General features: G+C 44.6%; 2 protein-coding genes across 4 annotated transcripts in view; both read right to left on the bottom strand.

The window, feature by feature from the left end:
- Positions 1 to 2,840: 2,840 nt before the first annotated feature.
- Positions 2,841 to 10,350, bottom strand: dlc (deltaC). Of its 2 annotated transcripts, XM_029255659.1 has the most exons (9): positions 10,019 to 10,350; positions 9,651 to 9,890; positions 9,463 to 9,520; positions 7,858 to 8,115; positions 6,846 to 7,207; positions 6,515 to 6,731; positions 3,911 to 4,598; positions 3,503 to 3,617; positions 2,841 to 3,172 (listed from the first exon to the last, which is right to left on the bottom strand). In XM_029255659.1, the coding sequence occupies exons 1-9, from the start codon at positions 10,067 to 10,069 to the stop codon at positions 3,167 to 3,169; spliced, it is 1,995 nt and encodes a 664-aa protein (XP_029111492.1). In that variant the 5' UTR covers positions 10,070 to 10,350; the 3' UTR covers positions 2,841 to 3,166. The 2 variants fall into 2 exon arrangements, with proteins under 2 accessions (XP_029111492.1, XP_018598403.1); XM_018742887.1 differs by having other exon boundaries at positions 2,841 to 3,617.
- A 5,963-nt stretch (positions 10,351 to 16,313) lies between these two features.
- Positions 16,314 to 27,243, bottom strand: part of timm50 (translocase of inner mitochondrial membrane 50 homolog (S. cerevisiae)) — a 33,243-nt gene continuing 22,313 nt past the window's right edge. For both annotated transcript variants that reach the window (XM_029255816.1, XM_018742818.2), the window contains 7 exons: positions 24,214 to 24,272; positions 23,390 to 23,509; positions 22,042 to 22,146; positions 20,762 to 20,860; positions 17,898 to 18,054; positions 17,416 to 17,522; positions 16,314 to 17,275 (listed from right to left, as the gene is read on the bottom strand). In XM_029255816.1, the coding sequence (XP_029111649.1) occupies positions 17,174 to 17,275; positions 17,416 to 17,522; positions 17,898 to 18,054; positions 20,762 to 20,860; positions 22,042 to 22,146; positions 23,390 to 23,509; positions 24,214 to 24,272 (749 nt within the window). In that variant the 3' untranslated portion in view covers positions 16,314 to 17,173. The remainder of the gene's footprint in view (positions 17,276 to 17,415; positions 17,523 to 17,897; positions 18,055 to 20,761; positions 20,861 to 22,041; positions 22,147 to 23,389; positions 23,510 to 24,213; positions 24,273 to 27,243) is intronic.

Genomic DNA, 27,243 nt, shown 5'->3' with positions numbered 1-27,243 from the left:
AGAAAAACTGAAACCAACAGTAATGCTTTACTTGCAAAGTGCAGGTACAATCCAAAGTAAAAATTGTATATCGTTTACAGAGCTGAATAAAAAACGATCTGGTATTGCTGCTGTAGGTAGATCCAAGACAGTTCCTTCGAATAACAGGTTTCGCCCCACACCCTCATCTCCCTCATCTGGCAAATGACGGACATTGCCCTTAACCGCTGAGAGGGAAAGCAGCCCACCCCCACATCAGCATGTCCAACAAGCTTAGCAGCAGGTGTTGGCTTATCTTAACCAGGCACTATTACCCCGAGTGAGACGGCAGGATTTGTTAGGATTCCACTTACAGGCTGGCAGCTGAAAGAGAAAGGGCCTCTCTAATGACTGATATGCCTCAGTTAATTGCATCCAGGGCAACCTGTATTTTCACCGGATTGTTTAAAGCACAAGCAAGTTCTGCAAAAACCAAAAAACCTGACATGAAAAAATCCTTCAGCTGCAGAGCAACAGTAAACAGAAGTAAACCCATGATGCAGAAACACAGTAAATTCAGTAATTATGTTTTCCTCTCAAACATTTTGGAAATTTCTATACATTACCGAGGCAGCGCAGCGAGAACATTTTGAAAAACACAACGCATGCGCAACTTCACATTCCCGCGACTGCTCAGATGCTTCACACTTCTACTCATACTGCAGCATCTGCCTACGTGATCGCAGAAGAAAAGCAGATTTTGCCTTTCATCGTTCCCTATTGTAAGCGCGCGTTTGGAAGGCACGTCCAAATAATGGGGGCAAAGCGTCATGCCGGCGAAGGCTGCGGATCTGGTGAATGCACGCCTCGACTGAGCGTGACTGTTCCGGAGTGTTCCCGCAGAGGCAGGTGCTGAGCAGGCCCAAGCCCACATGTCCAATACACTCCTTGAGGAACCACGCCCTCCTACAAAATCCTCCCCCATCGAGCACTGATGGTTTTGTGTTTTACTTACTGCTTATTCGTGGGGGTGGGAGGGAAGGGTGAGCGACAGGTGATCTTACCCCGAACCCATTAATATCCTAATGTCCTTCCTGTTCAGTATTTAAACTCAGCTCCTGCCTTAGAAATAAATTTGTTGAGGGAAATGATAAAAAGTAGAACTAAAGAAAACCACACCGTTTTAAAGTTTGCTCACCAAATAATTCAGTGCCGGTTTATTTTAGTCAGGGTTAAGGGGGGGAATTGCTGTTTCAAAGCAGTTTTACATTTTTCCTTATGCCATTATGGGTAAACACTACACTTCAGAACAAGACACTTCTGTAACACACTGGCAAAAGGTATTCTAACCATTTTATTCTTAATCTTTAGTTGTAATGTAACGTGAAGGTATTGACGGTATTCTAGCCATTCTAACCAGCGAAGGTATTTCAGGCATCTTTTTCTTTTTCTACATCTCTAGCTGTAATCTGACAGACGGATGTAGTATTTGCCATTATCTTTTTCTACAGGCATCTTTTGCCATTTTCACAGAATTAATATACAGTATGTATAAGCAAGAGGATGACCCTAAGCCACATATGGAGATGCACCAGGGAACAGTTTGCCATCAGCTCTAAACTGGCTATAGAGATGTTTTCCTTTTATAATTCCTATTTTGTTGTTTGCTACCTCAAGCAGTGCATACCTTCTGTTTTTCAAATGAATCCGACACGGTAATGGTCCCAGTGACGTGCAATGCATACAGAGAGAATTTCAAGAACATGTATAATGAGATACCAGCAGACCCATTTTTCACTTTATTTATGAAAAAATAGATATTTTTGAATCTGTCACAATAATAGGTATGACATAAACATATATACAATTCTCTTTATAAATACACAATATTTACAAATTTAAATTACATAGAAAGAATACTTTTCACACATTGCATTGTTAAATTAAGAGAATAATAACGATAATTAAAAATCGAAGACAACCATTAAAAAAAATAGTCTATTTGGCTTAAAAAGAGAAAGAACAAAATTTAAATGGCTCATTCTGAGTCCTTCATTTAGAAAAGAGATTTTGTGACACTTTACGTAGGCATACTGGCCTTGCTGAACGAAATTGGGAAGAGTATTAACCCCAATACATGATGCTCTCGTGGACAGTATCGCTTGACTTGTGGGTGAAATAGCTTAAAAATGAGTTACATCACAATGCAATACTTCCACAGATTAAAAAACTGAACTGGTCAAAAAGTCAAGTACAAAAATTCTGTACGTGGAAGATGGAATCAGTTGTAATAAAACACACTGGTGCTCTGTTTATATAAAATAAACTTCCAAAGAAGAAATGAATATATGCATCACATACTTAAAAGGTATTATAAAAACGTACATAAAACTATTATAATTTTATGTGTTTAAGTATAGTACCTTTTCCTAGCTCACATTACATTATTTATTGTATTTGTATATTTCTGAACAGGCACTTGATTATTTCCTAACACAGTGGATTTAGTTTTAATCCCCAGCTTCATATTGGTGATCTCCATTGGGGTAAAGAATACAAACACAAATTTCACTATCACACGTTAAACGAAGACCCATACAATCAGTCTCTGCTTATTTGCTCTTCTCACATAATGATCATCCTTAAAAAAAAAAAAAAAAAAAAATCTTTGTCTTTTAATATAAAACAACAGTGAAGATAGCCAGTCTCGATGCACCAGCAGCTCGGTCATACAAAATGGAGGGATCTGATCTCCCGCACAAAAACAGGAAACGAAATAAAAAATGTTTGGCTTCAGTTCTACTGATAAAATGCCCCTTTTCAACATTTGAAGTGAAAGGAACCACGTTGCCATTTTGTTCTTTAAAGAAATCCTTGGTTCATCGTGTCTTGTATGGAATGTCATTTCTCGTGTCGCTTTTTCCCCCAGACTTTGAAAAAAATGGAAAGAAAAGTAGTGCAAATAATTCCGGCCAGAATTCCTGCTGTCCTCCCCTCTTCTTCCACACCAATTTGTTCTCCTCAGAACATTGTCCATTTCCAGAAGTAGTCCTTTTTAACAATGAGCAGCATGAATAAATATTAAATAAAAAATATAGATGGATATAATATATACTCTCTTGAATCATTCCAGAAGTTTTGAAAGAATGTAAACATCTTAGGACAATGCCCTTGTAGATGAGGTCCTCCAGATTTTGGAACACTGTTGTTAAACCTGTGGGAAGGAACGAGTGCTGACGTCAAGCTGAGGGAACGCTACGCTAAACATTGTCTGAAATGGATACTGTTGCCTCCACGATATTTGTAGGTTCTACAAAATATGAAACTATTTCATATCGTTGCATGGAAAAATTCCATCGGCCTGCAGCTTTGACATCCCTCTGTACACCCCAAGCTCCACTCGCTCTATACATTTCAGACCATGCGTATAATAGTGTTCCCACAACTTTAAAATCCGCCTTGTCACGAGCGCAAGAGGTAGGTATATGCACAGCGGTGAATACGTGTTGCTCTGAAATGAAAGGAAGAGCACAGAGTTGCTTACCTCAGTAGCAAAGACGCACTGTTCCATCTGTTCAGGGATAATATAGACCGGATGATACAGACCTTCTTTTGGAAAGCTTATTGCGGGAACCAGTATACTGGAATCAGATTTCTTTCTGTATTTAAATGGCAAAATAAGTCAGTCACCCTGGTTCATTCAACTGCAGAATATCATGGAGCATTTTCAACCTGTGCACCTTTGTACATCTACCTGTCAAGAAGTCACGCTACAGCTCTTGCTCACTGGCTATGCTACCACCCAGCTCTTCTGTTTATTTATACTTTCACGCCAAATCGAGTTGAGACCTGCAGGCAACTTACTGAAAAAAAGTCTGAAAATCTACGACTTCACACGTTCTGTAATACCTTGAAATCCACATGCAAGAATGCGACCAAAAGTTTTACTTACAAGTCAAGCTTAGATTTGGAGTGACGCTCTGCCTCTGCTAGGTTGTAGTCCACCCGCTTATGCATGTAGCTGCTTTTGTCGTTGGCGCATTCGGAGGAGCTGAGCTCGGCATCCTTGTTGGAGACTTTGTAGTGACCACCCGGAATGAGGAAGGCCTCCTTCTCTCTGGTGAAGGTCGGGCCACGGTTGTTGATGTTATCCAGGTCATTGCGTACAGATGTACCCAAGCTGCTGTGGCTCTTCTTCATCTGGCGCAATACAAGGACTGCAGCACACACCACCAACGTCAGAGTGATGAGGCCGAGGGCAAAGGAGACCGCGAGGGCCAATGGAAAGGTCCTGTTCACTAACGGGGACGTGGGGTTCACTGTAGGTCTGAGACTGAATTCACAGCGGGAACCCATGAACCCAGAGCGACACTGGCAGACGGGACCGGTGAAGTGGGTAAAGCATGTGCCACCGTTCTGGCAAGGGTAGGCACTACATGCATCAGCTCGCACGCTGCAGTTTTTGCCTGTGTAGCCCAAGGTACAAATGCAGGTATAGTCATTGATACCATCCACACAGGTGCCGGCGTTGCGGCAGGGGTTGCGGGCACAGTCGTCACTGTTGACCTCACAGCGGGAACCTGTAAAGCCGGCTCGGCAACGACACATAAGGCTGTGGCTCAGGTCAAGGCACTGACCACCTACCAGGAAAAGAAAACCTATGGTTAACAACCAGTCAGACACTGGAGGATCCCTTTAAACAGCTGATGGTTGGTAGCGTAGTGGTGAAGTCAACAAATAGCATCGTGGTTAAGGACACAGAGCTGGAGTTGGACCTCCCCGGTGGCGCATTAATAAACTGCCACATGCCCTATTATAGCAGGGAACTTTTTCCAGAATCGCCACGTGTCAAAGAAGTCATACGAAGCGAGGATGCACAGGCACTAGAAACTGGTCCATGCTCCATTGCTGAAATTATTTTCCTTTTTAACGAATACTGTAGTTGGCAGGGGGCCTAAAGGGTTGCAGGAGGAATCGGGAGAATAATGCCCTCCTCCACGCATGTTATGTCACCTGATGAAGTCCATAGAGAGAGGAGTAAAGGGTTCTATGAAGAGTAGACCAAAGAATAGGTAATCAGGATATAACACTGAAGATAAGGAAAGGGAGAGACGTGGACTTGAAACCTCAAGTCTGCAAGGAGGGGTACAACTGGAGTACCCCTGAGTAAGGCACTTAACTTGAATTGCTGCAGTAAAATATCCAGCTGTATAAATGCAGTGTTTCCCAGTGGAAACAGTTTAGGCTACAGGGTAACCTTCCAGGGAAGGGTTTGCTGCAAAGGTTGTTCGTTATGGGAAAATGAATGATCACCAAGTTAACATTCAGGTTAAAAAAAAAGCAAAACAAACATTTGACTAAAAGCTTGACAAAAATACATAAAATTACAATTATAGTACAGGCTTTCCCCCAGAAACCTTGTTAACACTGTTGACTGTGGAGTTTTTCCATCAGCAATCTGACAGGAACCCTTTAGGAAGAGTAAAACAGTGACAATCCAGCTTTGCATCATTTACTTTTTCTCTTTTTTTGTTTTAAGCTTAATAGTATACTTAGTTGGTCTGGAAGTATAAAATTATCAGCCTGGTGGACCCTAACCCTATTATGTGCTGAGGGAAACCCTGTAATGTACAAAACTGCAAACTACTAAGGTTTAAAGCGTCATATTATCAACATAATAACAATAATACAAACGACAGCAAAAGAACGCACCAAAACAAACAAAAGTACCGAGTTTTGCACACACTTCTCTGAGATCCAAAGAATTTTCTTACATGGAACCTGGCACATACCAGCTGGGCAGTTTTACATTCGCTTGGGATTTCTCTGTTCAACCGGCAAGCATGTTGCTTCATGGTGATGAAAAGCAAACTTCAACAACTGCAGTCGCGCTACCAAGAAAACGGGTGCCAAGGACTTCTGCTGAAGCGATGTCAAAGAACGACTTTTGGTTGCGCAGAGAACCCAACATAAATCCTCAAGAACCGGAAGCGTTTAAGACACAGCAGCTCGACAAAACAATTCCAAACGTGGCTCGGTTTAAACATACGCTTTGGTTTTGCTCTGACTAATGTGGTTCCACAGGGGTAGAGAAAAGGTTCCTCTACAGTACAGCTGCAAGAACTGGCTCTGACTTCAGATTCGCCTTGACCGGTACGAAGAGCAGCGCGAAGTTGAGCGCGGAACTGGAGTCGAGGAAGAAAACAAGCCTTAACACCTTTAGCGTTGATTTTCACGTCGTTTTATTTAGTGTTTATGCCATATGCGAGATTCTGGCACAAGTGCGCCTTGTACTGCCGCGCTATCAGTGCATGTCATAACACAGCTCCGGAGCCAGCACCCAGAGGGCTGGTTAGAGGTTGCACGGGCCTCAAAAATTTAGGAGGATGCCAAAAACATCTCGGAGCCACAGTCCGTTGAATACCGCTGTCATGGGAGCAGATAAGGGTTTCCACCATCATGCCATCATGTTATGCATTCGTTGCAGTTGTATTGCATTCAAAGGAGTCGAGTTCACTCTGGATCTCCGTTCTATCTCTAAATCTGTGGTACTCACCATTTGCACAAGGGTTGTTGCTGCAGCGGTCGATTTTCTTCTCACAGTTCGAGCCCATGTAGCCCAGCGGGCAGCGACATGAGTACCCACCAGTTATCTTCTCCGAGCAGGTACCCCCATTGAAACAGGGCCCATCAGCACAAGTCATGGCACTTATTTCACAGTTCTTTCCATAGAAGCCCTGGGGGCACGTGCACGAATAATCGTTCTCCATGTCCTGGACAGAAAAAAGCAGCTACTTCACTATGTAGTCGGCACCAAAGCCGCAGTTACTCACTGCACACCACAACTCAGCACGCTGTAAAACTTTACAGTAGTTGATCAGACTTACATTACAGCTGCCTCCATTCTTGCAGGGGTTGCTGTCACATTCGTTTGTCTCCATTTCACAGTTGTTGCCACTGAAGCCAGGGCGACAAGCGCACGTGTAACTGCCCTGCCCGGTGTTGGTGCAGGTAGCATCGTTCCTGCAGGGCTTGTGGTTCGTGCAGTAGTTCAGGTCCTGGTTGCAAAACAGACCTCCCCAGCCTTCCTTGCAGTTGCACTGCCACGGGTGCGAGCAGGTGCCGTGCAAGCAGCCGGGATAGCGGACGCACTCGTCGCACAAGAGGCCCTGCCACCCCAGGCGGCACTTGCACTCGCCGGGGGACTCGCAATAACCGTGCTCGTCGCTGCAGCCAGACGAGCAGATGGCTGTCGTCAGAAGGGGGAAAATGAAAAGAGAGAAAGGAGGAAATTAGACTGATGCCCTCTCTGGTCGCGCCCCCCCCCCCCCCCCCCCCCACCCGCCCGCCCGCCCGCCTCCGACTCCGCAACTCAAACACATCAAGTATTTGTTAAGTACGAAACTAAGCAGCTGGTACACACACAAAAGGAACACATGCCGTCTTTTTTCACGCAAGGCAGGGCACATTAAGTCTCAACGCGTGTCTCTGTTAAATCATGCTCCGTGCTCCCATTGTTGGGGGAACAAAAGAGCGCAGACAAACCCCACATTTAGCAGAAGCCTTCTTCAAAAGGTCGCATTTCAACTGGTCTCGCTGACCACCGAGGCGAAGCAAATAACCCTTTCAGGTTACACTTCATAAAATGTCTCTGCTACCCAGTTTTTAATTAATACATTTAATTTATCCACAATCCACACATGTGAGTTACTGCGGTGTTGCCACATTCACTTGGCCTTTCGCTTCTCTTCCGGTAACCCCAAACCTAAAATACTCACCATATGAAGAAGAGTGCATAAGGAAACATGCTCACAGAGTTAAACAATGTTTCAAAATCACTTAATTTAAGTTAATGAATGAACAGTAAGTTTTACAAAAAATCTGTCCAAAAGCACATACGGTTGGAGCAGTAGTCGCCTCTCCAGCCAGTCAAACAGGCCCTGTTGCCTGCTGTGTCACAGGTATAATGTCCAAAAGTATCATTACGGGGTCTGCAGTAGTCAGAGCAGCTGTCGCCATAGTAATGCTCATCGCAAACAACGTGATAGGAATAGCGCAGCTCGCTTTGGTCTCCAAGATGCACATCCTGAGACCAGTCTTCTCCTACAGCAAGTCTCCTTCGAGTTGCTAAGCGGCTGATCAGATTGTTCTGGTTCTCTGTGGAAAGAAAGGCGACCGGTTACTGGAGTTATTTTTCAAAGTCTGCATTATTTTGAACCCTTGCTTTGCTCATGCCTTTGTCTAAGACCGCTTACAATGTCAGGTAAGCAAGTTTACGACTTACATTTATACAGCAGGGAACCTTGCATTAATTCAGCATAAGTTCTTTGGTGGAAGGTACTACAATAACTGTGGGATTCAAACCAAAAGCTTTCAAAGTGCAAAGTAATGGTCCGAAACATTACCAACACCTGCTAGACCTCAAGACTATAGTAAATGTCCTCAAATTTCTATGTGATGCACGGAGCTTTTTTATTATAAACGGCATGTCAGCATTCTTTTCTCTAAAATATCAACGCAACTGAGAAAAACATTACTTCGAAAAACACTTTGTTATGGTGGATATCTGTGGTGCTCCATTAATCTTGTGTCAGTTGCAGTGCAATCTTTCAGACTGGATTGTCACTGTCTGATTCTTATCATGAGACCTTCAAGGAACTGTAACGTATAAAAAAAGCCTAAGACACCTTGGACAATGGCACCACCTAAAATAAATAAATGTAAAACAAACATCGTTAGGGGGTGTGGTGGCGCAGTGGGTTGGACCAGGTCCTACTCTCCAATGGGTCTGGGGTTCGAGTCCCACTTGGGGTGCCTTGCGACAGACTGGTGTCCTGTCCTGGGTGTGTCCCCTCCCCCTCCGGCCTCATGCCCTGTGTTGCCAGGTAGGCTCTGCAACCCCGTATGGGACAAGCGGTTCAGAAAATGTGTGTGAACATCATTATTATTACTGCTGATAATACTAATAATGGATGCACGCCGTCACGCAGCAGGTAGCCAAAGTATGCGTAACCCCCACTCAGTCTATGTGGAGTCTGCATGTTCTGCGTGTTTGCAGAAGAAACCGTGACTTTAATTTGCCCCGAGTGTGTACATGTGCCACTGGGCTCTGGTGTACGGAGGGGTAAAAAACTGCACCGACTTCAGTGCAGGGTACCTTGTTCCACTGATGTATGGAGGAGTGACCCATTGTAAGTGGTGTATCTAGCAGTGTAAGTTACCATGGTGAATAAGGTGTGTGGGCTGGTAACACTACATAGAATTCACTGGAAGTTGCTCTGGAGAAAAGCATCTGCTGAGTGAGTAAATGTAAATGTAAATGTAAATATACTTAGGGTTCTAAGTCACCTTGGATACAGCCTCAAACACTAGTTAAGAATTGTTGTAGCTTGCTTCGGAGACAAGCGTCTACTGGATGGATGGATGGATGGATGGATGACAGGTTCCAAGTGTCGCGGAAAGCGCCCCCTGGCGGTGGACTCTGCCTAAGGCACGTTCCCTTACCTGTGGACTGATAAGGGGATTCGGCATTCCAGGCTTCAATGATGAGTGAGAATGTGCCCTACAAACACAAGTTAGACTCGGTTAAACTAGCGCTCGCGCCTCCTCTGCGCGTACACGGCGGGCCGCACGAATGCTGCAGCAGCAGGGGTGGCCCGGTGGGCGCTGCTGCGGTGCCGACTCAGTCTCACCGGCCACTTGAAGTGGAACGGGACCCTGATGGGCGCGCTCGCGGACACGGCGCTAGGGTCGGCGCGCAGCACCTCGGTGAGTCCCGTGCCGTAGGTGCACGGCGGCTCGGGGGAGATCACGTCCTGGGAGTGCTTGAGACACACTCGGAAAAACATCTGACAGCCGCGGGAGCTCCGGCAGACGCTGCGGGCGCTGCTGAACGAGTGCACTTTCAGTTCGAATACACCGGACGAGTCGACCTGCGGCAGCAAAATAGTACACACTGGCCATGACTTACGTGTACTTGTCTTGTGTAAGTAAGAAAGTAAACAACAACAACAACAACAACAACTTCTATCTATGTGTCTCCCGCCTCGGTCGAACTCACCGTTTGCGTCGATATCAACGTTAAGAGACTCACGAGGCGCAGGTAAGCCATGTCGGTCGGGGCGCTGCTCGGTCCGCTAGGGAGCAGAGGGCGGTCGAGATCCGAGAAGGTCGAAGTATCTCCACCACGGCCGCGGGCACGTGTCTCCAAAAGCAGCGGCGGGGACGAACGGACGGACGGAGGGAGAAAAACAGCTCCGAGACGGCGGAGGAGGAGAAGCACGGCAGGAACGGGATTCGAACGCGCTCGCTGCTGGGGACGGAGACTCGCTGGGCGCACGGTGTCGGTAGGATCCCTGTGTTTCTTTCGCTTCGTGTCCCTTGGACTTTGACGTTAAGTTTCGCGTGCCGGAGCGCTGCCCACTCACTTTATATACGAGTCCGTCCCGAGCCCGCCTACATCACCTCCACGGGGTGGGGTGGTGGCTCCTGTGTGGGGGTGGGGGAAGAGGGGGCAGGAGAACCACTTGACAGCGATGCTTTCGGTGAAACTTATTTTCTATCCCACCATATTCCAAGTATTTTATATTTATTTACGCAGATACGTCGTGTCAAAATAGAGCAAAAGAAGACATCATGCCGTCAAAATCACACCTCTTCCTCGCATGTTTTATGTGCCACAGAAATATGTTACAGCTGCTGAGTCAGTCGTATTTTCGCAGACAAACACGATGAAAACTCATATTTTAGGACATTTTGTATCACAGCCTGGAAGCTGGGATAAGAAATGCAGTGGCAAATAAAATATTCCGCATATGAAATGTGAGTTTACGAAATGTCCTGCCCTGTGTTGTGATTATGATGATTATCATTTTTTTATTATTCAGACATAATCAGCAGGATGATTATTTCATTACTGTTTTATCACTAACCTTTTTTTCAAATAATGCCTTTGACTTACAGTGTTGGATAATCAACTTTACAGCGATTTACCCATTTAAGCAGCAGGGTATTCTTAGTGAGCCAATTTAGGGACAGAAGCGTAATGAAAGGTACTACGGCAAGAGTGGGATTCGAACAAGGGAGGCTGCAGGTTGTGAAAGGACTCTGCTAAGCAGGACACACTACCTGGTTCAAAATAACCCTTCAGTTTTACAACATAAATATTTAATTGTGAGTAATTAATTTATTGCGCGTATGTATGTCGTTACAGTACTCTTCCAATATTAATGTACGCACTGTAACTTTGTCTGACGTGGCAGTATAATTAAAAGTAAGAACTGCGCACTATTTTTATTTATTTATTCTTCTTTTCATAATCTTTAAAGTGTCGCGTGCCGCCTTATTCTTCGAGGACGCTTTATTTAGTCTCGCGTGGGCGCGCCCCCCCCCCCCTGCCCCCCCCACCTTTATTCAGCTCAGAAATTGTAATTGTCCTGACGCGTGCGAGTCGTTAAACCGACAGGCTTCGGAGCGGGATTCTTTATTGTGCCATCGGGAGATCCGGAGGGCTCTTTTGTTAACGTGGTTTGGGCTATAGGTCTGTAGGCTGGAGGAGGGGGTCGTGGGGGGTGTTGCACGGGGAGCTCTATATTTTGGGATAATTACTTTTGTGGAGGCTTCATGCTTACAGCTGTATGGTAATCAGCGGCACCTGGCCACACTGCGCCCCCCACCACCCCACCTCCTCTTCTTACGAAGCACCTCCTCAGTGTGTAATAATCACTTATATTCGATTGATTTCAAAATGCCGCTGGGAAGCGGCGCGGTTAAACCGTCAATCGATACGCGCACATGCTGGAGCACTTAGAAGCGTCCTTACGACTTTCTACCAAGTCTCAGAAGTGTGACACGCACTGGCAGATGTACTAGTAGTTTGTGCAACAAAAAAAAAAAAAAAAGTAGAAAAATGGGAAAAGAGGGGAAAAGATATCTAAAGTAGAAAAACCTGTTCAAAATAAAGCAAACGGGATGGAAAACTGGAAAAGTTCATTTTTATTTAGACCAAAAGGTGCCTTTCTGTCAGTGCGCGCAGCCGTTTCTTTTGTTATCCGGCGTACAGCAGACGGACGGTACGATGAAATCTGTGCCATTGTTAAGGCTATGGGAAGGGTTGCGGGTTCTATTATACACTTCAATAGGGCTTCGATTGGCCTCGGGGTAGCCGGAGTTCCACTCGAGCCAAGTGTGTATGCCATATGTTTTTTCTTAATAACACGAGCAGCGACCAATTAAAAATCACACCACCCTCCGGTGTCTCACAATTTTACCAAAAAAGTTTTCCTTCCTAAGTAATTAGAGAGAAGCGCAAAATCCTTCAGGTCGATTTATTTAAGTTAAATATTACCATAAAATCCCAAGATCAGAAAGACAACTAACGCTAAAATGAGCAAATAATTGTTCCACACTCAAGTACTATATAGATATTTAAAACAAAAAGTATGTTGGATGTCAGCTTTTTAGTGGACATGCTGCTGCTTGTTGGCCATTCTTCGCCTTCACACGCAATTTTATTGCACTGAACAACATCTAATAACTTTATTTTAACGTTAACATTTTATGACATGAGGCTTAAAATACAATACTATAGCTACCGTATTTTTGGGTGTTACTTTCAGCTTGCAACTGATTGATTCGTCCGCAAGTGTGGCGTGTGCCAAAAAGCGGAGCTTTTTCCCACTCTTGCGGCGAGCCGCACGTCAAGGTCCGTCTGCAGAAGCGTGTCCGCAAAGCGCGCGCTCGGCGGGGGCGGGGACTGGGTGGCGCGCGCGGACAAAGGCGGCTCTGCAAACTGTTGCTCGTCTTTGGCGCTCTTCCATTGTGATGCAAATTGAAGCCGCGCGTGCCTCCGCTGCTCCCGGCCGCATCCCGGGCACGCTCCGCCTGGAACGCGCCGCAGGAAGCGCGCGGGAGTGCCGCTCAAATATTCTATTGCTGCCACGATCCTGTTCAGGTCATCTGGACTGGGAGGCAAGGAAGGGTGGCTAAATTAAGGAAAAAAGGTCAATGAAACTGTGTGTAAACACTGTTTCTTATTACAGGAATTCATAATGATGCTGGTGCCATAAATTCTTTTGATGAGATTTAATATCTTTTGTCACCGGGTCGTTGTATCAGGTTATGCTTGCTTTTTTTATAGGTGTATATGAATGTAAGTATAATTTACAGTTTAAATGCAGTTATTTAACCCAGTTAAGCTACGACTTCCGTCCAGTATCAAAGATTTTCTTAACAGCAACTATTATTATTATTATTATTATTATTGACGCCACAGTCGACGACAGCTCGAAGAGTTGGATAACCAACTTTACAACGACGAAACACAAGGGTTCAACAGCAAACAACAAAATGATGAAACCGCTTACTACTAGTAGCGAAACTTTTTAGGAAAATTAGAAAACAAGCCACATATTTAGTATTAGTACTTTAGGTCGTCAGTCCTGCGCTGCCTAGTATTTCTTGACCGACCCTGAATAGTTAGTGAAAGCTGCTGAATAATAAACTTGAGTTTTGCTAAGCAGAATAGTGCGGAATGCACGTAACGCTGATGCTCTAAAGTACGTGTGGATGAAAGTGTTTAGATTTCATTTTATCCGACTGCCAACGAAGCGGGAGTGTGAGAGTGTGAAGCCAACGCGTGAGCAAAAGGAAGGAAATAAACGGCAAATTGAGACATCGGCTGCCATTTGGCACAGCGCGACCTGTGTGTACGTGGCCACACACCGAATGAATGGCCGAGCAGAATATGGGAATATAATATGAGAATATGATCACATGTATTAAGTGTAGCCCATACTTGACGAGGGGGCTAGTGGTGTTTTGAGGAAAACACACGAGAAAACAGCTAGAAAGGAATAAACACAACATGCTGCTCACACACGGCGGCTATTCAGTGGAGACAAATCATCAGACGTGATGCCGGGCCGGTCGCTGCCACGCGGGAGCATTTGAGGCGCCGGCGGGACGTGTCGACATCACGTGGCCCTGAAGTTCAACTCGTCCACGCGCCGAGCGTACAAATGGTGCGCGAGCCGCCACTGTCCCGTGCGAAGGTGCGACGTGTGTCTGTCTCCGGGTGTTATTAAACGGCGCAGCGAATGCGAGGGCGCGCCGCAGGGACGGAAAAGACACACAAAAGACACGCTGCGCGCTGTTGTGTGGAAGTGTTACCTGGAGGCAGCAGGCTGCAGGCGCAGGGCGCCCATAAAATGCAAGTTGGTCCCGGGTCGAGGTGCCGAAAGTGGCGCCATAAACCCCCGGGAGCAGAATATTCCCAGGGCTCATGGCTGCAGCCAAGGTTTTGTCCTCATTCATCATTCATTGCTGCTCGTTTTGAGAAACAACGTCATTTCCCTGCAATTTGCTCTTTACACCTCAGCGAAGGCAGCGCTGCACCTTGTTGTTTCCCCTTCAGAACCGGCACGTTACCTTTTGCCTTTTCTTTTGTCAATTTGTGTGAACACGTTAAGTTGCATTTACACATTCTGTCTCCGGACAGATGGTCAGTAAGCATATTTTAAAAGAAAAACATAGTGGCGGACAGTGTAGTGTTTAGGATTAGTGTTATGAGCCCACACCTTATTCACCGAGGTGACTTACACTGCTAGATACACTACTTACAATGGATCACGGTTCGAATCCCACTCCTGCAGTAGTAGCCTCGATCAAAGTACTTACCCGCTCCTAAAGTGATACATTTAGAATGACCTGCTGTATAAATGGAAAATCACTGTGTAAAGTTGTCAAGCATTAGAATTCATACTGACCACAAGATGTCAGCTAAATAAAAATTAATTATAGAACTGTTGTGACAATAACCTTGCCTGTTTGCTTTTTTATTGTTAAAATGATACATATTACAAGCAAAACTTAAATGTGTACACTTACTCTTGACATGAATCCACATATTTAAATTGTAACTGTGATCAGTTACATATACAGTAATACTTCTTTCAGACAGTTGTTTTAAGGATCCTTGAAACAAAATCAGTAAGAGTACTATGACACAACTGTCAGTGCCAGGCAATTATTTTTTTCCTAGAGTACACTATTGTTCCATTACTGTATTTCTCAAGTACAGTAAATTAAATATTTCATGTTTATATATTAAGTAACGTAACTAGATAAAAGGTTCTTAGCGTGTTCTAGACTACAGACCACTTTAATGTGATGAAAGCTAAGAAGCCACCTAGAAACATGCCCAGAAATAAATCTGGAGAAAATATTGCAGTGAAATTTGATTACTTCTGGATAGGATTATGTCACAGATAGTAACACCATAGGAGTGAACTACATCTTATTTTCAAAGCAAGGCTGTGTTTCACGGACCCCCAGAAGCCCCTCCGTGGACCCCAGGTTGAGAACTAATGAGCCAAGAAAAGATTGCTGATGATCCATGTGCTGTACGTGTGTGCCTGTTCTGCATACTGTACCAGTGCAGTAATAAACAGGTGTGTGACACTTCTACATCTGCAGGCCTGTCTCAGGAGCCACTTGCTCCCCCATTTTGGCCACACTTTCATACACACGTCCCAAGCTGTTGTGTGGTTTTCAAGGGTCAGCAAAGTTTAACCAAACAAAATGAACTCTTAGAGAAATAACGTTACATTTTAGCAAGTCCATTTGAAATGCAGCGTGGGCAAGCGCTGCACAGGCTATAGACACTATGAAAAATACCTTTACAGAGCTGCTTGATACACACTAGCAACTCCTGTCTTGCACCAAACATCCTAGTCATATAAACGTGACAATCAAGGGTTCAGTTTTTCTTAGCTTGGCATACAATTCTGCAATACGTTAAGTTTAAAGAAATAAAAAGGCAGCAAGCAACAGATAGGCACAACAGTGCTGTGTAGACTAGCAAATGAGGATTGGATGCTTGCATCTCAAGAAAGAAATCCACTCTCTAAAGTTATTTAAAAGAAGCCCATCGTCATAGAGTCATCATTTGTCCTAGTTCACAAGTCATTTAACTCATCCCTGGAGTTTAGTACAGGTAAGGGATTCCAGGGGTTTAAAAGTATTTTCTGCCAAGCTGTCCTTAATCAAGCGATATTGAGTTACCTGAAAATGACACAGTATGATTTAAAGAGTGCACATCATGTAAAATTAGCAAGTACTATATACCTCTAAAGTGTCATAAGTTTTATATTAAGAATGGTAACATACCTTAATGGCACTTTAACCTTGAATTAGAAATAGTCTGGAGTTATAACAAATTAAATATAAGCCAAACTGGAAGGCACGTAACCTTAGTAATTAAGTGTTAAGTCAATTTCAGAGATTTCTTTGATTTTAGGATTAATGTGGGGGAAAGAAAAAACACAATGGACAATACATCATTTTATTTACTGGACTCCCAACTGCTCTTCACAAGAAACTCAACAACACCACCAACCAACAACAGCAGTCACTGGAAGTGTTTCTGATGGTGGCAGTGCCACCAGCCCAATCTCTTATTTAGCTTTGCTAGATTTAATTTATATAAAAAAAAAAAAAAAAAAAAATCTCCAAGAACTTGCCCACCTGTTTGAGACATAAAGGGTGCATGTGTGAGTTGTATGATCCCCTTTGGTAGAGAGGACAGACACTTTGAAAGTTTCCTAAGTGAAAGATACATTCCTTCCAATGTTCAAATACTTATCAGTCTCACAGTCTACCATGTGGTTGCAGGTTAGCAGCATGATTCTTGTGATCGCTGCAGGTCCAGACCAGCTACTGTAGTATGTTATTTTCTTCAAAAACATCTTTATTTGAAGCGACTCATTTTCATTGTATTGGGACACACAGACAAAGTTTCAAAGATCTCTACTCATATACTGTTCAGTCCTTTTCAGACATCTTGGTAGATGATGAAAAACTGAAGTTCAAGACAGCAGCAAAGTTGATTACTTTTGCAAACAAAGGACAAATGGAGCAAAAAGAGGAGTGCAGGCCATTCTGCTCTGAGCATCTTTTTCAATCCAGGAATGCTGTCACTCTGGAGGATCTGAAGGCTCTGCAAAGCCATACCTCCTAAACCACAAAATGTTAACACATTCCTGATGTGTCGGGAGAAGACTGGTCAAGTTAATCCATCCTGCCCTGTCCCTCCCATCTTCCACTTGCATCCCCTACCACACTCCCTCTGTCCGGATCTCCCTTGGTGACTGCGGCCGTTCCCCACTGGTTTGCTGCCTCAAAAGAAAGGGTTGCAATTGGTGGGTCCGAATTCTGCTCACTGTTGCTTGGAGCGTGGCCAGAATCTGCTGGCAATAGAACCCAAGGAAAGGCCCTGTTTTTTCTGCTTAGACAGGTCTACCAGCCGCTGCTCCTCTTCCTGCAAAGAGGAGCAAAACTCAGAATCTCAGCACCTCCTACAGAGTATAAACGCTGCATGGTGTCAAATTTCACACAACTATTTCTTAACTACACATATATTGCAATAGCATGAGGACATGAGCAAAGCAGTATTTTTACCTGAGCCAGCTGCGCCTGTCTGCGTTTGAAAGCTTCAATGGGGTCATCCTCATGGGCATAGTTCTCAAGAACAGAGCGTACATCCTCCACCCCACTTATGGCGATTGCTGCCAAAAGGATAAGAACGGAAACACAGAAACATTCAAAATTACTTCTTATCTTACCCTTGCATGTGAAGTAAACTCAATTTTCCACATCACCTCTACTAGGTTCATGAAGGAGCCAACAAGAGATCAAAGATATTACATTCTGTTGTTGAAGTAAAAGTAGTACACCAGAATAGAAAACTTTTTAAATGTAACTAGTAAGAAAACTAACTTGGCCTTGAGTATGTGTGGAGTAGCTGTGGTTCTCAGAATGTACAAACCACAATTTTTATTTCAACCACTATGTGACAGAAAAAAAAAAAAAACACTTTGGAAAGTTAATTTAATAAACTATATATGTCATTTATAGAAAATGGCATATTTTGGGGGACTTACTCTTCAGGAATGCAGCCAAATCATAAAGTGTCCGATCATCCGAGTTACCATCCCATTTTCGCAATGCCATCCCATTGAAAGGCTGCAAGCTGAAGGCCTCTCGCTTGCAGTCCACCACAATCACTTTAGAGGTGTCGCGGTTCAGACAGGACACATCCTTTGTGAAGAGAAGAAAACAGAAAAGCAAGTAGCAAAGTGGTTAAGGTGCTGACATTATGACCAAGTGTCCCAAAAAGGCTGCCAAGCCAATAAGCTATATGTCTTTTTCCCTTAAAACATCAGCTAACTAAATAACTCATCTCAATCATGTCTATAACCCAATATAGGGCACATTTCACAGCAGCATAGAAACAAACCGGTTTTGTTCCAGAAACAGACCATAAAATTAGACAAATCCTGGGAGATTCCTCACTGGTGTTCCCTAGCATTTTTCAGATATTGGATTGAATGCTATTGGGTTCAGATGAACTATTAGTAAATCCTCAACACTTTTTGTTTGTGTTATCTGTTGGTTCCTTTCATGGTCATGCCCAGATGTTAATCACGACCCTGAATGGAACCAACAGATAATACAAACAAACAAAAACAGTGTCTAGGATTCACTAATAGTTCATCCGAACCCAGTAGCATGTAATGGAAGATCCGAAAAATGAACAAAATTAAATACGTAATTTCCATGCGTTTTATAAAAAAAAAAAAAAACCCCACACACACACACACACACACACACACACACACACACACAGAGCCATCATTCCCTGATGCAGCCGCACATACGCGCGCACATACACACTCTCAAGGGCCAGCTGTCCCCTGTGCAGTCTTAATGTTTAGCATGGGCAGATGGACAGGGACGCTATGTTTTCGCCTTCTCAATCATAGAGGTCATCTGTATCCCCTTGAGGTGAACTCACAAGCGTGGTACGGCAAAGCGCGTGGGAAACCTGGAGGGACACACTGCCACACTCTTCAGCACTAAATCACTGGCATCTGCCTCCCCTGTGTAATATGGCAAGCACCCCCTGCCACCACCGCCGCCACCGCCACCACCTTCACTACAGGAGACGTGGGGGTTGTGCTGAGTTGTGCTGATCTGTGCAGCAGCTTGACTGACACACGGCACTCTCCTGGGGGATTAGCAGGAGAGAGACGACGTGCGCATGCTTGTAGGTGCAAGTGCGCGTGCCGATAGGTTGTGCGCGCAAACACCACTCAGGTTTCACAGCTACAAGGATGCTGTGAAACCAGGTGGAAAATGGACCTGCAAGGCTTCTCAGAAGCAGGACTGATTCACTCTTGTTGGGTACACAATCCTTAATGTACACTGAAAATGTAAATTTTCAGGAGCTAATAAGTTTATTTTGAGATCTTATAAAGTATTCTGGCTGTCCAAACAGCATCTATAACATCTCAAATAAAGGCACTCAATGACAAAAAGCACATCAGATGACACCTCTCTAAATCCAGCAGACACCTTTTCGCCTACCGCTATAACATGCTGTTTTACCCATTTATGGTGCTGATTTGTGCTTCATTTTAAACATTATTTCCTGCTTTAGAAACCACAAACAAAACATGTGAACAATGAAATACTTGGTTGTGGTATATGACAAACTTTTTTAAAAACTTTGTTCTCTTTCTGCTTGAAAACATGTTTGTTTTAACTTGATACCATCGAAATTCATCTTGGGCAGACAGCGCCTCAGGGGACCTTCTTTTCAGGCTCTCCTTTCTCCTCCACCTCCATCCCTCCCTCCCTGCTCCCCTGTTGCTTTCAGGGGACCAGATGGGAGATGAATGCAGAGATGGCTTTGCGCAAGAAAAAGAAAAGAACTGAGCAGAAGGTCAGCAGGGGAGAGTGGAACGAGGGAGACGACACTTGCACTGCGGTAATGTGGCCGGGACAGAGGCACAAGCTCACTTGGCCCAGGGTGGCTCTGAATGACACCTGTCTCTTTCTCCACAGAGCAACAAGGAAAACTGCATTTAGAAGTGTGCTGTTTAAACCAAGGAAGAGGCTCTGACCTTCTCTGTGTAATTTAATAATTGTAACAATACTATTAAAATGGGAGCTGGATTTTCTTAAACCTAGCGTTATTAATCATAAACAACTCGTCTGATTTTATAAATCAAAAGCTACAAAATGCAATTCTAGAATGATTAGCATTAAACGATGATCCTGCCAATACTGGGATTACTACACTTTCGATTGCTTAAATTGTTTCAACAACTTCAAGAGAATTTAAAATTTGTTTTTAAAAACAAGAAGGTGTTTAAAGAAATACCATGTGCGTAGGGACAAATATGTGCAAAAATTCAAAAGGAAAGGAGAGCAAGAAGAATGTTAATGAAAAGAAAACAGAAGGTTAATATTCACAAGAGAGACAGGCAAGCAAAACAACTCACTATTGTGAAAGATAATAAAAAACAGGGGGGGCAGAGAGCAGAAATCAATAGTGGAGCAGAAGGACTGGAAGGAGTGTGGGGCATGTGCACATGGTCATGTCCCTGGACAGAGAGGCAGAAAAAGCACCAGTGGTTCTACAAGTGTGTGGAGAACAATCCTGTTGACATCACTGTAACTTCTAGTATGTAACACTGCTAGAATGTTTGCAAAATATCACCATCTATGTTGACTGAAGGGAAGAGATTCTTTACTATTAACTCTTTTTACTGAAAGAACAAATGAGCCTCCAACCGATCCATGTGCTCGCATCAGACCAAGCATACAAGGTAAAAAGATTCAAAGACAAACCCATTTCACACATCAAAAATGCCCATAAAGTGCAGTTGTGCTTTGCATCACTCAAAGCTGTGCTGGAACTGACCTTCCTTACACCATCACGCTACCTTACTCACAGTACCTTGACGTGGTGCCCGTCCATGTAGCGGGTGGCATCCCTGAAGAGGCGATACATGACAAATCCCTGGGGATCTATGCTGTCGATCAAGGGGTAAGCTGTCTGTCAGCACAAAACAAATGTTCAGGTGAGTTGAGATACTCTAGTACCCTAGCAAATACAAACAAGTGATACAAATGACAAATATAATAGGTAAAAAAAATTCTGTCCTCATACCAGGTTGTGACTGGAACACTAAAAGCAGAAGTGAGGTATCCACAGAAAATAAATATCCAAGAACAAACAAGGTGAGGAGGTCACTGCACCCTGAAAAGGAGCTAAAGCTTACTGAGGTACCTCAGAGGTTCTGATCAACAAAAATAATGGGGTAACAAAGAGGAGTGGATCTGACACCCATAAAGGTCCCGTCTACAGCCACAAGTAAAAACAAGACTTTTTTTTTTTTTTAAAAAAACCAAATATGCATTTGCAATGTTATATTATCCAAAGCAAGACAATGTTCTAACCATGTGTCAAACTTTTTCAGTGAGAAGGGTGTAAGATTGACCAGCGTCTCCTGGAACTTAGATTGTTCATTAAGTTTTTACAATTAAGACCAGTACACGCCTGTTGCTTTGCCTCTGTATATTGCACATTTTGGGTAAAATAAAGCTTAGTTTTTTTTTTTTGATAAAGAACTGCTCCTGGTTTCAAGAGACAAATAGGGAGCATCACTAGTAACCTCATAAAATCATGGGCTAATACAGTTTCGCTTGTAGTTTCTGACAGTGATTGGCCAGTCTTTACTTTGGCAAATCTAAATTAATTTGATAATTTACACCAGAACCAGGGTAAAATAAAACGAGGCTACGCCAACAGGACACAGTGCAATAAGTCTATGGTCTATAGATATTTTCTACTATATTTCAGCTGCAGTGTATTTTATTTATACTTTATGTCAAACAGGTCCCATTTCAATATGTTGGCATGATTCTGGAGTAAATTTCTGCTAGCCAAATAACCGTTATTGTATACATCACGCACGTTTTCAGTGCTAAGCAGCATTGTGAAGGAAGAAAAACATGGGTTTACTTCATTATTCAATAGTTCTGGAAAAGCCAAAGGAAATCGGTCATCGCATTACAACATCTACATTACGGCGCACAAACACACGGTGCTCTACACGCTCACGTATAAGCCATTATAAAAATTATAGGAATGTACACTGAAAATGTTGAAACAGGATGCTGCATGATTCATACATCCTTACTGTGAGCATTTGTTTCAGTGTTTTTAGCACTCACCATGCCAGTCTCAGCGGTGAAGATTACGATTTCGTACAAGGGCGTCAGCTGCTGAAACAGGTATTCGATGCCCGGCCTTTTCTTGAAGCGCCAGCCTGTGGCCAGCTGGGGACATGGCGGGAAAACAGAAACATTGGTAGAGTCAATTGTTTTTACTGTGAATCACCACCTGGGATACTTTAATAATGCAAAAGGTTGCATTAAAAAATAGTTCAGGAAAACAAAATATAAAGAATTGCATGGTCTTGTCCATGAGGCCAGCAGCAGCATTTACAAACCTGTACGAAGTTAAATCTTTGTTCATAAAGGAGACCATGCTGGCTACACCACAAACCGAAGAGAACTCAAATGTCAAGTTTGCGCATACTGTTCAAAAATGTGAGAACTAGCCCCCCCCCCCCCCCACCAAGGCATTTGGTTAACAAGTCTGACCAGGAAATGAGCCGACTTGTCTTCCCAACTGTTCTGCAGCAGTTCCCAGGAGCCGTGGGACACCTGTGTGTTACTTTGCTTTCACTCAGCTTTCCAGCTCATCCCACACAACTAATATCCAAGTGCACACAAACTTTAGACTGGAAGCTAATTATAATGCCTCAAGACAGGCTGGGGGGGGGGGGGGGGGGGGGACACAGACCTGACAGAGACATAACTAAACTGGTCTAAACATGAGGATTAAAAAACTACAAAGTCCACCAGGCGCACAATAATCCCCTTCACTAAGATTCTCCTTTCTCACTCCAGCTTCCCATTTACAGGCCACGAGGACAAAACAGCAAGTAGCCGTAAATGTTTGTGACTGGGGAAGTTGGGTTCTCCCTCCTCTACCTGTTTCGAGAGCAGAGTGTAAGGCAGGGCAGGGTAGAGCACAGCACTGACACATGGAAACTCCCTTGTCACCAGGGAAATCAAAGCCTTGTAAGCGTGCTGCCTCGCTGCAGCCTACTGGAAACAGGTGTCCAGTTACAGCCACAGCCCACCTGTCACCTGTGGCTGCACATGCTACTTGTCCGCACAGCTGGCCAGGTGAGGAGAGGGGCAAGGCCACGCTTGAGAGGGTGGGGAGAGGGGGACAGGGGGAGGCAGGTGGCTGAGCTTGCCAGCAGTTGTGTCCAGATGGCTACTGGCTCCGAGGGGGAAATGGGATGCGAGGAGGGGGTTATATGAGAATAGGTTTTATTCAGAGGGTCGCTAAACCTAAAAAGGGTGCCACTTGTGTTGTAAGTGGAGACACCAGCAATGGAGGAAGTTTGGTGCTTATGTCCAACACAGAGGAAAGGTCTCTCTCAATTTTTTTTGACGAAAAATACCATGTGTTTATTTCAATTTCTAAAGAGGAAGCTGCACGCACCGACCACTCGGGATGTAGGAGAACATCGGTCAGCTCCAGGACCAGGGTGTACGGAGGCTGATAGTATGGCTCCTTCAGTGGATCTGGCAGGAGTTTGGGGCTTGTGGGCTCAATGATCATCTGTAGAGGTGAGAGTGCGTAAAAAAAATAGGAAAGAGACACTGCTAGCAACTGAGCATTCAAAGCTCACATAATTTTGTACTTAGCAGCCTTGAAAGACAGACAGCAGACAATCAGTTCTGGAAATGACTGACATATGGGAGCAATTTGTGCCCATTACAGCTTGTGAAAACACAAAAAGTTCACTGGCAAAAGGCCAAAGAAAAACTTGAGAATCTGATGCAGGTCGTGCAGATGGAGGGCGTTTGGTTTGTTTGCGGCCGTTACGGTGCTAGTCCTGTAAAGCCATAATCATATAAACTACATCTGCAGGGAAGGGGCAATGTGGGGTGAGCACACTTGTGTGTAGAGACAAGGGAGCAGCATAGAGTAGAGCGGGGCTGACAGGGGGTCAGAGAGGCCCAGCAGAAGGAAGGGGAGAGGGGAGTCTCACAGGAGCAGGGTGGAGCCCTTCAACCGAACGGCAGCTGCTTTCTTTGGACCAACCATCCCCCCCCCAACCAGGCAGCACACACCTGCCCCGAGCCTAGTCCACACGCACACACACAAGTGGAAGTCCACGGTTCCCCACATTTACCCTCATTTGTAAGTACTGGAACAGCAAACATGTTTTAAGCAACAAAACAGAGAGAGGAGAAAAGAGGTACAGAAATTATAGCAAAAACACACACAGCTTTTGCATACTTTGCATTGTAACCACAAACCTGTCTGTAGTCTTTGAAATACTTGAAAGTCCTCCTGAGTTGCTGAACTACTGGAGCATCTGCAACAAAAAGGAAACATGGCTAAAGGTGGGCAAACACTTGGACTGAAACTAATTTTTTCTGTTTTCACTCCACATTAGGAATAAATGAATTTAACCAAAAAAAAAAAAAAAAAAAAAATCAAGTTTGAGGGTGAAAGCAGTTCCGTTTTAACCCCACAACCCTAGTTTAAATCCAAAAATTTCAGGTTTACTGAGTGGAAATCGAAATTCTGCTACTCAGCATGGCATTATTCAGTAGAACCCAAGAAATTACATACAAACACACATTCATAAAGACGACGAACACATGCTGGACAAAGGCAATATTTGCTCCGGAAAAAGCGTGTAGGCAGGGCTCTATCTGCCGCTGCACACCTCCCAGCTACCACACGCACCGAGCCCAGCCCTGCCACATGTCGGCTCGGCTTGCCAGGCTGGCCCCGCTCTGTGGAACAATGTGCCCTGGTTAAACTCCCCGGAGGCGGCCCGGCCCCAAGTTTGATTAGTTTTAATCTATTTCATTCAAGGAGCACCGGCAGGCTGAGTGCGATAGGGAGCGTGAGACTGTGACCGGGGAGGTAAACACGACTCCCCTGAGATTAGCGGGCGAAGCGTCCAGGCCGGCTGCTGCTATTGATGCCTTCGCTGAAAGGACAGTGTTCTGGGGGGGCGGGGTCAAGCTGGGACAGTTTGCGGCAGGCTTCGCTCGTGTTTGTTATGGTAATAGTGGAGAGAGGAGCGCACGGGGAAGGGGGGGGGGGGGGCACGGCACGAGGGCAGCTGTGGGTCATATCGACAAGTGGCCATTATGCGTACGGAGCCTTGGGGTCGGAGAGCAGACGGCAGCGCTGAAGCGCGCTGTGGTGCAGGCAGGCACTTCTATAAAGACTCAGCTCTACAGGCCCTGAAATTCTTCAAGTTCTCAAAATAATTTTCTACTCTCCACATATTGACACGATACGAATATTGTCCTACTAATCTAATCATAGTACTGAAGCACTGAAAAACTACTCCCCTGCACTGCCCATCAATGTATTTCTGCCATCGTGCTTCCTGACACGGACAAACAGTTTTAACATACAAGAAGGCTAAAGTGATCTCTTACTATTAACTCTTCCTTTGTTCTCAGTTAATGAACAAACAAATATAGGGTTAAGTGCTTGCACTCTTAAAAACTAACAAGTTTTCTTGGTAAAGAGCGCAATTACAGGAACGAGTCCAGTGGCACTATCAGTCAAGCTCAGGAAGATTTAATAAAAAAAACAACACACACACACATACTTAGGCACACAAGTGAGGCAAAACAATTTGTCTCCACTCTCGACGGCCTCTTGTCCCAACCTTGTTTGTCGGTGTAATAAAGAGGCGAGTCATTGTTACTGCGCTGATGGTCTGCTGCGTGCTGCTGAACGGATATTACATCAAAATGGTGTGTGTGTTTTGGGAGGGGATGGGATGCACGACAGATCAATAGCAGGACCTCTGATCACAACAAAGGCCTCCTTTCAGGCTCTGCTGGGGTGGCATATGCTTATGGTGTTTGCCAAAGGCCATTATTACTCAGTTGCCTTTATTCTCCTTCTCTCTTTTGGGACTCTTGCTCCCCCCCAGACTGCCAATCTTCCTTTCGCTGACGTGATGACCAGTCACCCAGCAAGTCCCTCTCGACATGCGTGCAGACTGTTAGGTCGATCCTTATTCCTTATGTGCTTAGAGGCCCTGGGCAGGCAGGCTGTCAAAGGCATGGGCTCGATCTCCGTTTGTTTGTTTTGAGGTTTGTTCGGCTTGGCCTGTCTCTTTGTCTGCCTGGAAGGCATAAGTCTTCCTGGGTGACAAAACAGTGCAATTGAATGGCCCAGAAAACCAAGAAGCAAAATAGCAGGGTCACTGGATAGAAACCCAAGAGTAACAAATTCTTGATGTGACAGAAAGAGGATGAACGTGTTTAATGACCCATACTCTCTAAAACGTTTACTATCCAGACTTGTCCAGCTTGTGTTCCACTACGCACTCTCCAATGTTCATCATTTTCACATATAACTATACCTGACAAAAATATAATCTACACATAGGTATTTGCAATGAACTTACAAGGAAGTCTAAAAAGATGTTGTAGATTAAACAAAAAATAAAAAGTTGCCTGTCCTGTTTCATAAACACCTATTTTAGAGGACAGCAGCAGTATCCCCGACAGGTCAGTGGACGGGTCGGAGAAGACTGCAGCCCCAGGTAGTGGAAGGTGTTGCGGGGGACGACGTGGAGAAGGCAGAAGGCGTGGTGAAGCTTTGACATGCTGCTCTCTGCTGCAGCATCTGCCATCACCAGCGCCAGCGCAGGCGTCCTCAATCATTTTAAATGCCATTACTTGGCGTGGGAACACGACGCTCTTCTGTTTGCACGCTAGACCACTCACTCGGGCTCCCCGAGGACAGATCCACAAACCGATCCCCCTTGCCCAATTCGCTAGCCGTCTGCCAGCTAAAGCGGTGAATGACGGAAGGGCCGCTGAAGGGCCATAAGCCTGAATCTATCTCCCGTGGGGACTGCGCATTTTATCTCCATTCCTAAGGTCATCATTAGCCTTTATTACAATATTAAACACTGTTAGAGCATTAGTGCCGGCCAGAGTCGCTCTGGGATCTAAGGTAATAAATCTACTGGGAGGGAATGGGCGTCAGGGAAGGGTGGAATTAATTATGATTATCATATCACAGCCAGACTGCTCTGTGTTTAGAAGTGACTGCTGCACTCGTTTTAAATAAACGGTAATTAATTGGTACAGCTGTCTCTTGCGCGCTTTCGAAAAGGGAGGGGTGGGATTAACATAGCTTTGTAGCAGCAGTCTGCTACCCCTTCCAGCACACAATCTCAATTCCTCCCCGACTGTATTGCACATCCCTATCTTAGCATCACCACTCACAGAGAACAACCTCCCAGTGCCATTAACAGGCCACGTATAAAACCTAGTGGGTCGGCAATGCGAGCTACT

This window comes from Scleropages formosus, chromosome 10 (assembly GCF_900964775.1).
Source record: "Scleropages formosus chromosome 10, fSclFor1.1, whole genome shotgun sequence".
In the NCBI taxonomy this organism is placed as follows: domain Eukaryota; kingdom Metazoa; phylum Chordata; class Actinopteri; order Osteoglossiformes; family Osteoglossidae; genus Scleropages; species Scleropages formosus.
This window is presented reverse-complemented; position numbering and strand designations above follow the sequence as displayed.

Excerpts from the sequence above, each read along its gene's own strand:
- dlc (XM_018742887.1), bottom strand. The coding sequence starts at position 10,069 with ATGGCTTACCTGCGCCTCGTGAGTCTCTTAACGTTGATATCGACGCAA. Across the intron at positions 7,208-7,857 it reads AGGCGACTACTGCTCCAACC|CCATCTGCTCGTCTGGCTGC; the intron begins GTATGTGCTTTT and ends TTCTGACGACAG. Across the intron at positions 4,599-6,514 it reads CAACAACCCTTGTGCAAATG|GTGGTCAGTGCCTTGACCTG; the intron begins GTGAGTACCACA and ends TTTTCCTGGTAG.